Consider the following 14,138-nt stretch of genomic DNA (forward strand, 5'->3'; position numbering starts at 1 on the left):
AGAGGATCAAACACATTCTGCTGTCATGGAGGTGGGTACGGCATTTGAGGCTGGCATAGAGGCTGGAAAAAAAGTTTTTCAAGTGGTTTTTTTTTGGTGGGAGGGGGTTAGTGACCACTGGGGGAGTCCGGGGAGGTGATCCCCGATTCCCTCCAGTGGTCATCTGGTCAGTTGGGGCACTTTTTTGGGACCTGTTCGTGAAAAAAAAAGGGACCAAAAGAAGTGACCCAAAATCGCGGTAAAAACGCCTTTTTTTTCTGATTATCAGCTAAAGACGTCCATCTCTCCTCGGCCGATAACCACGCCCCAGTTCCGCCTTCACCACGCCTCCAACACGCCCCCACCATTACCCGTTTTCGCGACGGATTGCAGTTGGAAACGCCCAAAATCGGCTTTCGATTATACCGATTTGGGCGCCCACGGGAGAAAGACGCCCATCTCCCGATTTGGGTCGCAATATAGGCATTTTTCTCTTTTGATTATAAGCTGGAAAGACTTCCTAGGCGGGTCAAAGAAATTAGTAGGTAAGCTCAAAAGTTACCTTCTTATTCATTCAGCAACACCAGTCCAGATACACAAATACCAAACTTCAATGCCCTGAGAAGTATGACGCCAAAGCTGCTCACAGCACCCCGAACAATGAATTATTCTTAACTGTTAATTTCCTTTTCTTGAGTCCTGATAGAACAGTCCATGATAAAGGAAAAGAAGCCAGGTAAGTGGCTCGCAGCTATATGTGGAGAGTCCAATGCCACATCCGGATGGCCTCCTGACCCAGAGGCCGAGATTCAGTGTCCCCTCCTTGCTTGTTAGTGTAATACATGGCAACTTGATGTCTGTTTGAATAAGCACAATTTGGTGAAACAGCCGATCTCTGAAAGCCTTTAGAGCATTCCAGATGGCCTGGAGCTCCAGGAGATTCATTTGAAGATTTGTTTCCCTGGCGGACCAAACACCTTGAGTGTGGAGCCCATCTACATGAGCTTCCCAACCCAGCATCCTTCGTCAGCACCTTTTGTGGCTGAGGAATTTGGAATGGGAGTCCCAGAGTCAAACTGAATCGAATGAAGTGAAGTGAGCAAACAATCTCTGGGGTCACTCAGATGACATCTTCCAGATTTCCTTTAACTTAATACCACTGAGAAGCCAGGGTCCATTGGACTGATCTCATGTGAAGACGTGTCAAGGGTACTATGTGCACTGTAGACACCATGGAGCTCATTTTCAAAGCACTTAGACTTACAAAGTTCCATAGATTACTATGGAACTTTGTAAGTCCAAGTGCTTTGAAAATATGCCTCCATGTGTCCCAACAACCTCAACATCTTCAGAGCTGAGACCTACTCCCGAGGCTTGAACCTGGGAAGCCAGTGTAACTAAATTGTCCACTCTTGATCCTCGAAGGTAAGCTCGAACCCTCTGTGTGTCAAGCAGGGCACTTATGAATTCCAACTGTTGAGCAGGGCAAAGGTGGGGCTTGGGGTAGTTTAAAATGAAGCCTAGGAGCTCGAGCACCCGAATAGTCCTCTGCATGGACTCCTGAGCACCGTCCTCCAAGATGCTCTTCACCAGCCAATCAATGAGATAAGGGAACACATTATTATTATTTGGTATTAAACGCCTTTATGAAGAGATTCACCCAAGGCACTCGCGTGTGCACGGTGGAGCGTGTCTCGCACTCCATAAAGCTCTACTTATGCTCGTCGTAAGTCCAGGACTGCGCAACATAGTTTGCATCACTCACCTTGTGAGAATAAATAGGCCTGCTCATCCTCGAAGAACCTTTTTACAAAAATAGAGTGAACCTGCAAGCCCTTTCAGGGGCTGTGCTAACTGCTTCATTCAATCACCTCATGACGACAACCTTGAAGGCTTCTTCTCCTTTGTGGGGGTCCGCCAACATAAACCTGTCCATTCTACAGAATAGATCTGTCACTGCGAGAAAGTAATAGCACTCAACGTACATCCCATGGTTAAGGAACCCTTCCAGAATCGGCAAGCTCTTTCAGGGGCTGTGCCAACTGCTTCGTTCAATCACCTCATGATGGGGTCCGCAAACAAACCTGTGCATTCTACAGAATAGATCTGTCACTGCGAGAAAATAATAGCACTCAACATACATCCCACGGTTAAGGAACCCTTCCAGAATCTGAAAGCAAAATGACCTGATTCACAAGAAACAAAGATACCACCTTTGGCAAAAAGGACAGAATAGGTCTCCAGATAAACTGCATTACCTGGGAATACCACGAAAGGGTCCCCTACATGATTTTATTTACTTGTTGCATTTGTGTCCCACATTTCCCACCTATTTGTAGGTTCAATGTGGCTTATATAGTGCCATAGTGGCAGACGCCAATACCGGCATGAACAGATACAAAGTGAGGTTATGACAGACTAATGATCAGAATTGATAGACAAACTGGGGGTCAAGGGGAAGAGTAGGCTATGACAGATATGAGCATTTATATTGTTGTGTTGCGGGGTTAGGCATTTAGGTTGAGTCATTTGAGTATGCCTTTTTGAACAGGTATGTCTTTAGGAGTTTCCGGAAGATTAGGTGGTCATGTGTTTTCACAGCGGTCAGAAGCACGTTCCATAGTTGTGTGCTTATATAAGAGAAGCTGGATGCATAGGTTGATTTGTATTTAAGTCCTTTGCAGCTTGGGTAGTGGAGATTTAGGTTGTGTTGATTTTGTTGTGTTTCTGGTTGGTAGGTCTATGAGGTCTATTATGTATCCCTGGGTATTGCTGTAGATCTTGTGAATCAGGGTGCAGATTTTGAATGCAATACTTTCTTTGATTGTGAGCCAGTGTAATTTTTCTCGTAAAATTGCTGTGTGCCTTTTGCCTGTTTAAAGTTTGCAGGACATTACTCCGCTTCATCGGAGATGAAATACCTCCCACGTTCCAGGACACTAATTTAACCATAGTCTGCCGGGGGCGGTCGAATGAAGCTGAATTGTTTGGTATAAAAAAAGGTGTCCCAGCCTCCACTTCCTCCTTCTGCTGTCTTCCCCAGCAACAGCCCTCAAGTTACTTCCTCCCTTTCCCGCACAACTTATACTCAAGCGGTACTGCCCCTTCCCCCAAATTCTCCCCACCCCCTTCCCTCCCATCCCTTCCCAACCCCCTCCCCCCTCCTGACCCCACACCTTCGAGTTCCAGAAGGAACTCATCATGTAATGGTGCCCCGTTCCCCACCTTGAAATACTCCCAACCATCTATTAGGGTATATCATATGCAGCCGTTATTAAGTATGTCCCCTGTTTAGACCCTTACGTTTTATCCCTTCCCTTCAAATATATACTCATAGTAAAGTAAGGTTCATACAATAACAATCACTCTCTCAATCATACTTATGTCCTTTGTCTTATCTCTGAAGAACCAGCTATGAGCTTATGGTCATATCCCAGTCACTTGCTTGGAAGTCATTCTTAAAGCTGCATGGTGTTAACCTTTACCCTTGTGCTGTGTCCCTCAGTCTGCAAACTCCTGCAGCAGGGCTTTAAGAAAGTCTTTAGCTGTAGCCACTTCTTCATAGTATTTCTCTGTGCCCTCATGGTAGATTCTCAGTTTCGCAGGGTAAACCAATGCAAATCTGATCTCTCGTGGAGTGCCGCACATATCGGGGCAAATTCCTTCCGCGCTGCTGCCACATGCGCTGAATAGTCCTGAAAGCAAAGAATTCGCTGGCCTTCATGTTTAAGTTCCCCTCCAGCACGCATGGCTTGTAGGATTGCCCGTTTGTGCCTGTAGTTAAGGATTTTCAAAATCACTGCCCAGGGTCGCACCACACCCTGTCTCCTCAGTCCCAGCCGATGCGCTCTCTCAATCCACAGGGGGCCCGGCCGATTATTCAATTGCAATGAGTTCGGGATCCAAGTAAGAAACTTCCCAGCTCTGATTCCTTGACCTGCTCGGACAGTCTAACCAGGCGCAGGTTATTGCGCCTGGACCTATTCTCTAGGTTGTCCAGTTTATTCTCCAGCTCCACTACCCGTTTCTATAGGGCCCCCGTTGGCTGTTCCGTTGCTACCATACAGTCCTCAATGTCGCTGACCCGCTGCTGCATGTGGTCTAAATCCAAATGGAACCCATCGAGGCGCTCATGGGCAGAATCCACCCGATCAAACAGAGCTTGCAGCTTTTTGTCCAGAGACGCCTCCACCGCCGCCGTAACCTCCGCGGTAATCTCTGCTGTCCACACCGAGCAGACGAGTTCGGCGACTGCAGTGCAGGTGCCATCTTGGGTCCTGCAGCCTTGCCTCTTTTTTCTGTAATTTCGCCGCCATCTTGTGCTTTCTGATTCGCGTCCGCCGGGCAAACCTCCGCACTGCTCCCAGCTCGATATTCCAGGGAACAAGGGTTCATTTGTACCCCTTTGGGGTTTGATAAATACATTAGATGAGGGGGAATAGCGGGAGCTCAGTTCCGACGCAACTTCACTCCTGCATTGCACCACGTGACTCCAGGGAGCTATTACTTTTACCCTGCCTTTTTTTTTCTATTTGTGAGGAAGGAGTAAAAATGCACCAAGGAGTAAAAGTAGGGCCATGCAGGGTCATGGGGTGGGGAAGGGACCTGGCACCACCAGGTGTATCCCACAAAACTGGCATCACTCAGCCAGACATCCCCAAGTTCGACAGAGCTGGTAAAACCAGTCCTTGAGAGCTTTAAGATCTGCCTCTATGGATTTATTAGTCATACTGTTAGAGCACCTGTACTCCTCCAATCTATTTTCTGTGTCACCAGACCAAAATTCTGTAATTTGTTACTATCCTCTTTAAGGGAACTCAAAGTTTGAATTTTGTTCTGTTTCAACAAGCCTTTGGTGATGTTAGATATCTGGACTCATTTTAATATTCTGATGACAATGCTGTGCTGATTATGTATATTATATGTATAATGTTTGTTTTGTTGTTTAGTTTTTATTGTGTATGTACAACGGGATATCAAGAGGGCTATACATTTAAAATAAAATTGAAAAGCAACACAAAAACAGCTCTTGGAGAACTGTTCTGTCCCGATACTATATGACATCACACACTTGCATGCCCAATTATGTCCTGTCTGTCGAAGAAGTTTCCTCCTCATTTGATGAGGTACACTCTTATTATAGTTATGCAAGAGCTGTCAATGTCTGAAGTGAACTTTAAGCTTACCTAATTTTGTCTCTTTGAATCCTACCAGACCAAGCCAGATGCGTAGGATTATGCTATCCTGCCAGCAGATGGAAACAGAAATCCACAACTTTCTCCACGACATCACTGTATAAGAAGTGGGGCAGCTGGATGCCTTCCAGTAGGCTATTGACAGAGCAAGAAAAAAAAAAAAAAAACTAGAGAAGAACATTAACAAACCTCAATAATAACAGGAGGAAATCTCTGATGCCCACAGCTGAAGCCATCAAGAATGATATACACCTGGGGCAGAGAGACCCCACTCCCTCAAATCAGTCTTCTCTCTCTCCTGGCTGAATACAATTTAACAATCAGCCTGAAGGGGAATTAGGGAACAGAATACAGCAGAAGACAGGACAGTGCAGAAGACAGGATTCCCAGGAGGAGTTTTGGAGTGGTCTGGCAGGATTCAAGGAAAGGAAATTAAAAGGCAAGCTCAAATTTCACCTTCCTTATCATCTAGCCAGTCCAGACATGTAGGAAGTACTTAGTTCCCCCCAATCTAGGCGAGACGAAGCCATGGTTGCACAAACTTTCTGCTCGGAAGGCAGACTCACTCCTGGCCTGCACATCCAGCAAGTAATGATTGGAAAATGGTGCGATACCCAGGTGGCAATCTGCATTGACCCAAGTATGGTCAGCTTCAGAAAAGGCCCAATCACTGGTTCAGCGAGTCCATAGACATTTTAGAAAGTAGGCCGTACCTACAGCCTCTTTGCTCCATCTAACAAGTCATCTTTGGGGGGGGGGGGGGGGGAGTTACAAACAAAAACAAAAGCAAGAAACAAAACAGCCTCTCTGTTTTCTGGAACAAATTTGTCACTTTCAGATCCAAAGGAGCGTTCATCATAAGTTCAGTTGATGAGAGAATCCTGGAAATGATCCAACTGCATCATTCTTTATACAGTGTTGGCAGGGTGGCATAAATCCATATATCTGGACTGATCTGGCTGGATGATAAGGAAGCATTACCTATTGTCACTGAAATTTATAGAAGTCAGTCATTGAGTTTGTAAAAAGTCAGTGACAATTATCACCAAGCAAAAAGTGTTGAGAATTCTAATTCAAACAATTAACTTTTTACAATAACCAATACAGATTAGTAAGTGGCAGTTTCGAATGTTCAGTGTGTATGAAGTACAAACATCCAACAGTTGCACTTACTTTGTGAGGACATGCTATCGTTCTTGGAGCATCATCTTCTTTAATTTTTCTTGGCTTCATTCTTACAATAAAAAAAACAAACAAACAAAAAAACAGAAAAACTTACGAGTCTATATTCTTTGTAATGCTGTAAGAGGCATAGCGCTTTTTTTAAATACATATTTAACTTATTTAACTTCTCTCTTGCAACCAGATTTTGTAAATGATTTCCCTTACTTGGTCAACAAAAATCAGAAACAAGAAAACAAACCACTACCACCACTAAGAACCACTTCTCATATCAAATGCTTATATTAAAAAATAAATGGTTCTTTAATAAGAATTCTACATTGTAAAAATAAAATCTCTAAAAAAATAAAGATTCCATTTTTATATTGAAATGCTGGATGAGATAATGGCTAAAATACCAAACCAACAAACAATTTCAGAACTTTATCCTGAAATAATTTAAAAATATTTTCTGATTCTTCTCATCATTATCAATAACAACAGACTACAAATGACATTACTGGCTGGACAGAAGAAATATGAACAACAAATTAGCCAAGTTCAAATGAATATGATCAGTACTACTATATGGTTCACTGGAACAACCATCATTCAATTATGATTGCAAAATCCGCATGTTAAGAGTCTACAAATACTCAATTTCCCAGGGACTAGAAAGCCCCAGTGTTGGTATGAATATATTTCTCCTAGGATAAACTGTGATCAACAGAAGGAAGTAAAGATACTTAACTTTTCCAGTGACATCACCAACATAAGGAGATGGTGCAGGCTGGAACCCTTCATATGCAAACATCACAGCAGGATAGATGGGAAAATTAGCTTCTTACCTTGGTAATTTTCTTTCCTTTAGTCATAGCAGATGAAGCCATTACGTATGGGTTATGTCCATCAACCAGCAAGGGAGATAGAGAGCACTCAAACTTTCACAGTGCCCTCTTGGCCAGCTAGCTCCACTGCCTCTTCAGTATTTGAAGCTTCCAAAGCAGTATGGCAAACCGCAATGGGAATCACAAGAGCTTTCCTCACAGCGAACGATGGCCCATCACAAGGGCATGAACTCATAAAGGAGGGAATGCACACCCTCCTGGAGGGAATAAACTCATCCTCCTTATTGTATAAGTGGAGGGGAACACACGCGCCTCCTGGAGGGAATCACACATCCTCCCAACACTCTGGAGGGAATGAACTCATCCTCCTATTTATAGAACTGGAGGGGAACACACGCGCCTCCTGGAGAGAATCAACACATCCTCCAAAAAAAAACATGCTGGAGGGAATGAACACATCCTCCTAAATTTAAACTGAACATGAATCCTGAAGATTGTTTTCCAACTTTCTCCCAAGGAAGGAACTTCAGGAAATTAGAATAGAACCTGAAAAACAGATTCACAGCATACAGACAATCATACAGGGAGGGCTCATGGCTTCATCTGCTATGACTAAAGGAAAGAAAATTACCAAGGTAAGAACCTAATTTTCCCTTCCTTGTCATCAAGCAGATGAAGCCATTACGTATGGGATGTAACAAAGCAATCCCTAGATAGGGTGGGAACAAGCCACACCACACGCTAGCACTTGTGCACCAAAACGCGCATCCCTCCTGGCAGCCACATCCAGCCTGTAATGTCGGGCAAAGGAGAGCTTAGAAGCCCATGTTGCTGCACTGCATATCTCTTGAAGAGAGAGTGCTCCAGTTTCAGCCCAAGAGGAAGAAATCGCTCTAGTAGAATGTGCCTTAAAGGCTACAGGCGGAACCCTGCCGGCCAGCAGATAAGCTGAAAAGATAGTTTCTTTGAGCCAGCGGGCAATAGTGGCTTTAGACGCTGGAGACCCTCTGCGAGAACCGGATAGTAAAACAAACAGATGATCAGAAGTCCTGAAAGAGTTAGTAACTCGCAGATACTGCAGCAGAGTCCTGCGCACATCCAAAAGGTGCAGCTGCCCAAAAGATTCTGGAAACTCTTCCTCTGAAAAAGAGGGCAAGAAAATAGGCTGGTTTAAGTGAAAGGCTGAAACCACCTTAGGCATAAAGGAAGGCACGGTCTGAACCGTGACTCCGGACTCTGAAAATTGCAGAAATGGGTCTCTACAGGACAGCGCCTGGAGCTCTGATACCCGTCTCGCCGAGGTAATGGCCACTAGAAAAACGGCCTTCAGTGTCAAGTCTTTCTCCGATGCTCGCCGAAGCAGCTCAAAAGGAGATGCCTGCAGGGTTTTCAAAACTAGCCCCAGGTTCCAAGCTGGACAGGGTGCTCGCACTGGAGGTCAGAGCCGAAGCACCCCTCTAAGAAACCGTGCCACATCTGGGTGAGCAGCCATAGACACGCCTTCCACCTTACCACGAAGAGAGGCCAACGCTGCCACCTGCACCCGCAGGGAATTATAGGCCAAGCCTTTTTGTACACCTTCCTGCAAAAAGTCCAGAATCAGCGAGACAGGAGCCCGCATTGGAACAATGGCTCTGGAAGCACACCAAGACTCAAACAGGCACCAAGTCCTGGCATAAGCCACGGAAGTGGAAATAACTTTATTGGAATAACCTTTATCCCTCAATTGCACCCTCTCAATAGCCATGCCGTAAGACCAAAGCGGCCGGCGTCCTCCATGGCTACCGGTCCCTGAGTCAACAGGTTCGGTACCAGAGGTAATGGCAGAGGAGCCTCCAGGAGCATCTGTCGGAGGTCTGCATACCAAGGTCTCCTTGGCCAATCCGGGGCGATGAGGACCACTTCTCCTGGGTGCAGCCGAATCCGCAAGAGCAGGCGCCCTATCAAGGGCCATGGGGGAAACACATAAAGTAGACCCGGAGGCCAGGGTTGAGCCAAGGCATCCAACCCGCCGAGCGAGGATCTCTCTGTCTGCTGAAGAAGCACGGGACTTTGGTATTGGCACTTGTCGCCATTAGATCCATCACGGGCTTGCCCCATTTGGCACAGATCTGCAGGAATACTTCGTCTGCCAGATTCCATTCTGCTGGATCGATCTGATGCCTGCTCAGATAATCGGCCTGCACATTGCTCTGACCTGCAATATGAGCTGCCGACAGACACTGAAGATGCAGCTCGGCCCAGTGGCAAATCAGCTCGGCCTGCGCGGCTAGTGCTCTGCACCTTGTTCCGCCTTGTCGATTTATATAGGCCACAGTTGTCGTGTTGTCTGACATCACTCTGACAGCCAATCCTTCCAGGGTCACTTGAAAGGCCAGAAGCGCCTGAAACACCGCTTTCAACTCTAGGCGGTTGATGGACCACTCCGACTCCTCGGGTGTCCATAGACCCTGGGCATGCTTCCCCTTGCAGTGTGCGCCCCAGCCCTTCAGGCTGGCATCTGTTACCACTAGGCACCAAACGGGGAGCGTCAGCGGCATTCCTCGCCGCAGCATGCTGTCCGAGAGCCACCACTCCATGCTGAGACGGGCCGCAGGGAGCCAAGTAAGTCTGCATTGGTAATCCTGAGAAATAGGAGACCATCTCCGGAGTAGGGAATACTGTAGAGGTCTCAGGTGCGCTCTCGCCCAGGGTACCACTTCCATCGATCCCAGCAGCTGGACAATGTCCCAAGCTCGCGGGCGGGGCATCCTCAGGAGCAGACGGACCTGATTCTGAAGCTTGCACCGCCTTAGCTCGGGTAGGAACACATAGCCCGAGACTGTGTCGAACCTGGCCCCCAAAAACTCTAGAGATTGTGAAGGGGACAGGTGACTTTTGGCCATATTGATGACCCAGCCTACAGATTGCAGTACTGAGACCACTCTGGCTGTAGCTTGTAAGCTCTCTGTTGCAGAGTCTGCTCTGATGAGCCAGTCGTCTAGGTACGGGTGAACCCTGATACCTTCTCGCCTGAGAAAAGCAGCTACTACCACCATTACCTTCGAAAAGGTTCGGGGAGCTGTGGTGAGGCCAAAAGGCAAGGCCCTGAACTGGAAATGTTTTCCCAACACCGCAAACCTCAGAAACTTCTGGTGCGGGAGCCAAATCGGTATATGCAAGTAAGCTTCTTTCAGGTCTAGAAACGTGAGAAACTCTCCTGGCTGAACCGCCGTAATGACGGAGCGCAGGGATTCCATGTGGAAATGCCGCACTCTCAGGGACTTGTTGACTTCTTTTAAGTCCAGGATAGGGCGAAAGAACCCACCTTTTCACGGCACCACAAAGTAGATGGAGTATCGGCCGCAGCCTTGCTCGGCGGGAGGCACCGGGGTCACTGCCCCTAACTGAATCAGACCTTGTAAAGTCTCCTCCACCGCCGCCCGTTTGACAGCAGAACCGCATCGGGACTCCACAAACACGTCTCTTACTGGGGCATTGAATTCTATTCTGTATCCATCTCTGATCAGGTCCAGAACCCACTGATCTGAGGAAATCTTGGCCCACTCCTCAACAAAGAGGGAAAGCCGTCCTCCGATGACAGGCATCGAGGAGAGGGCCGGCGCACCATCATTGAGAGGGTCGCCCCTGAACTCCTGGTCTTGAGCCACCGGCTGCGGAACGCTTGTCCGAGCGAAAGGAGTTCCTCTGCTGACCACGGGCACGTGAAGTGAACCCAGCAGAATGCCCCGGGCGGTACCTTCTAGCTTCACTGAAGCGAGGTCTGTACGAGGAGTGGACCGCCTGGCCCTTAGAGGAAGGCCTTTGCCTATCTTCAGGCAAGCGCTGGGGTTTTGGATCACCCAGGCCTTTCACAATTTTCTCTAACTCCTCACCAAATAGGAGAAGTCCTTGAAAAGGCATCTTCCCCAACCTTTGCTTAGAGGCCATGTCCGCTGCCCAGTGTCGTAGCCACAGACGACGGCGAGCCGCCACTGCTACTGCCATTTGTTTAGCCGAAGCTCTGACAAGGTCATAAAGGGCATCAGCCAGAAAGGACAAGGCCACCTCCATCCGCGGAGCCACATCCAAGAAGGGCTCCGCTCCATCTCCAGGCTGAGCCACTGCCTGTTGCAGCCAAGCTAGGCAGGCTCTCACAGCATAACAGCTGCATGCAGACGCCCGAACAGTGAGACCTGCAATTTCAAAGGACCGTTTCAACGCTGTTTCCAGCCTACGGTCTTGAACATCCTTCAGGGCAACACCTCCTTCAACAGGGAGAGTAGTTCTCTTTGTCACCGCAGTGACTAGGGCATCCACTGTAGGCATTTGAAAACGAGCCATATGTCCCTCACGCAGAGGGTATAACTGCCCCATAGCCCTGGAAACTCTCAAAGGTCCCTCGGGGTCAGCCCACTGAGCCGAAACAAGCTCTAGGATGGAGTCATGCAAAGGGAAGGCCCGAGCAGCTTTCTTGGTACTAGCCATCCTGGGATTACCCGAGGAGGCCATGCCACTGTCAGGATCTTCAATCGAGAGGGCCTGCAGGGTATCTGAAATAAGCGCTGGCATCTCATCACGGTGGAAAATCCTCACCGTGGAGGGATCATCCAGAACCTGTGGTAAATCCGCACCTGACTCTGGTTCCTCAGACCAAGAACGTCTGTCAGAGTTCTCCGAATCCTCACACCCCGACCACGGGGGGGAAAAAGGTGCACCACAATCTGAAGGGGAATTAACCCTTCTGCGCTTATCTTTAGGCCAAGCATCCGGGAAAAAAGCCTCACTGGGCAGTCCCAGGCCAGAATCCATCGGGGGGGGGGGGGGGGGGGGGGGGGGGGGGGGGGGGGGGCGCAATCAGAGGAGCCTCAGGCGATCCTTGAGGAAGGGCTCTTTTCATTATGTGTGCTTTATGCAGCAAAAGCACAAAATCCGGGGAGAAAATCTCACCCTGGGCACCCAAATCCTGTCCGGTGCTAGCCACTCCTGAAATAACCTCATCTCGAGGTGCCCCACCCGGCTCAGGTCTCTCCGTGTCCACGGAGGCCGCGCCATGCGGTGTAAGCAAAATGGCGCCCGCTGCCAGCTCAGAGCGGGAAGAAACATCGCTCGCCATGCTCGGGCCGGCTCCTACGCCAATACAGCACGATTTACAGAGCCCTGCTGCTGATTTGCGCTTGCCACAAGTGGAACAGCGCTTTACATTGTCCGCAGCCATCGCCGAAAAATGGCGGTAAAATCCAAAATGGCAGTTCGCGCCAAAATCGCCCCGATCGCGGGCCCACCCCGGAGGAGTTGGAAAACACTCTTACCTCAAAGGATCTAGTGTACAACTACGATCCTGCTGAAAATCAGGTCAAAAACCTCTGTTCCAGCGTCTCTGCGTTTAAAAACGCGACGCGACTTTTTTTTTTTTTTTTAGCTGTGAGGAAAGCAGAGGTATTGAAGACTCCGGAGGCTCAGATGAGTGGGAAAGGCAGGGAAAGGGCGAACCTATATGCCTGCATCCACTGTTGGTGAGTAAGGACAGGGAAAACAAGGCAATATGTCCACATCCACGGAGGTATGGGTAAGGCAGGGAAAGGGCTAACCTATGTGCCTTTAAAGTGAAGCTGCTATAGCCTCCAACACCCCGGTTAACAACTGGCAAGCCAGGAACCACCTCCCGGCAGATTTTTCTGGAGCTCGAAGAAGCTGCAGCCACCCTGCTAAGGGAGATAGAGAATACTGAAGAGGCAGTGGAGCTAGCTGGCCAAGAGGGCACTGTGAAAGTTTGAGTGCTCTCTATCTCCCCTGCTGGTTGATGGACATAACCCATACGTAATGGCTTCATCTGCTTGATGACAAGGAAACTACATATTCTCTCTATAGAAGTCACACCACCACAATTTTTTTTTAATACCTTATAGAACCTCTGCAGAAATTATATGGTAAGGACTAATGACAAAAATCCTCTTCTTATACCTGGGATAAGCAGCATAAAATCTATTTTAGTCTTTTGGTATATTGCCAGGTACTTGACTTTGTATACATTACAATGAATGAGATGTGCTACCTTGTTGTACCTCTCTCTCTATAGAAATTTCTTGCTATCTGAACACTGCAGCCAGCTACAAAATGAATAACTGGTTTCCAGTCCTTACAGAATCTACAGGATGTCTGCTATACCATTTTTTTTTGTTCTAAGCTTGGTGTGAGCTATCTTGTCTGTATTGTGTGGTCCTGGGCTACAACTATCAATCTCATTTTTGGGTTTCGGTTCACTTCTCCTCAACCGTTCGTATGCCCGGGCTTGATTCGTACATGGTTCCTGGAGTAGAGCTTTATGTTTCTCCACTGTACTTGCGTCTTTATCCTTGTTTGCTGATCTAACTGTATAAAGAGCTATTTCTCTGGCTTTGTCTATTCTTTTGCTTTCACTCTTGAGCATACAGGTGCTAAATCAGAATGCACGTCCAAACTTGATGGAACAGGATTTGGGATACTTACTTTCATAACTTCAACACTTTTTGCGCATTTTTATCTGTTGATGCTGTTAAATAACTTCCAAATGTGTTTCACTTTACAACGGAATAATAAACTGCCAAATCAAACATGGACTGTAGACACACTTTACTAATATATTCCAAAGATAAGAGGAACTGAAAGGGATTGAGAGTAGGAAAAGACCTCAAACCGTCCATGTGCTAGGGCTTACTCCACGCCCAATGGCTTCAAGGCACTCTCCGGACCTTAATTCATCACTAGCCAAAAAACCTCCTCCATCCCTGTGCTATTTTATTTAAAGTAAAAACATTTTTTTTTTAACTTTTCCACTTGCTCATTCAAAACGTTTTCAAACCAACACCTTAAGTTATACAGCTAAGGATTAAGGTCACTTAGCTTCTGAACTTGTCAGGCTGTTGAGCACTCGGTGCTCAACAGTCTGCCAGAAAGATTGAATGAACAAAATAAAGCCCCAATATCTCCCTTGAGA

At 47.4% G+C, this 14,138-nt stretch overlaps 1 protein-coding gene across 1 annotated transcript in view; it reads right to left on the bottom strand.

Annotated features, from left to right (window-relative positions):
• Window positions 1–14,138, bottom strand: part of YY1 (YY1 transcription factor) — a 60,452-nt gene that overhangs the window by 17,783 nt on the left and 28,531 nt on the right. The window contains 1 exon segment of the mRNA XM_030214753.1: window positions 6,348–6,408. Coding sequence (XP_030070613.1) covers window positions 6,348–6,408 — 61 coding nt within the window.

This window comes from Microcaecilia unicolor, chromosome 9 (genome assembly GCF_901765095.1).
Source record: "Microcaecilia unicolor chromosome 9, aMicUni1.1, whole genome shotgun sequence".
In the NCBI taxonomy this organism is placed as follows: domain Eukaryota; kingdom Metazoa; phylum Chordata; class Amphibia; order Gymnophiona; family Siphonopidae; genus Microcaecilia; species Microcaecilia unicolor.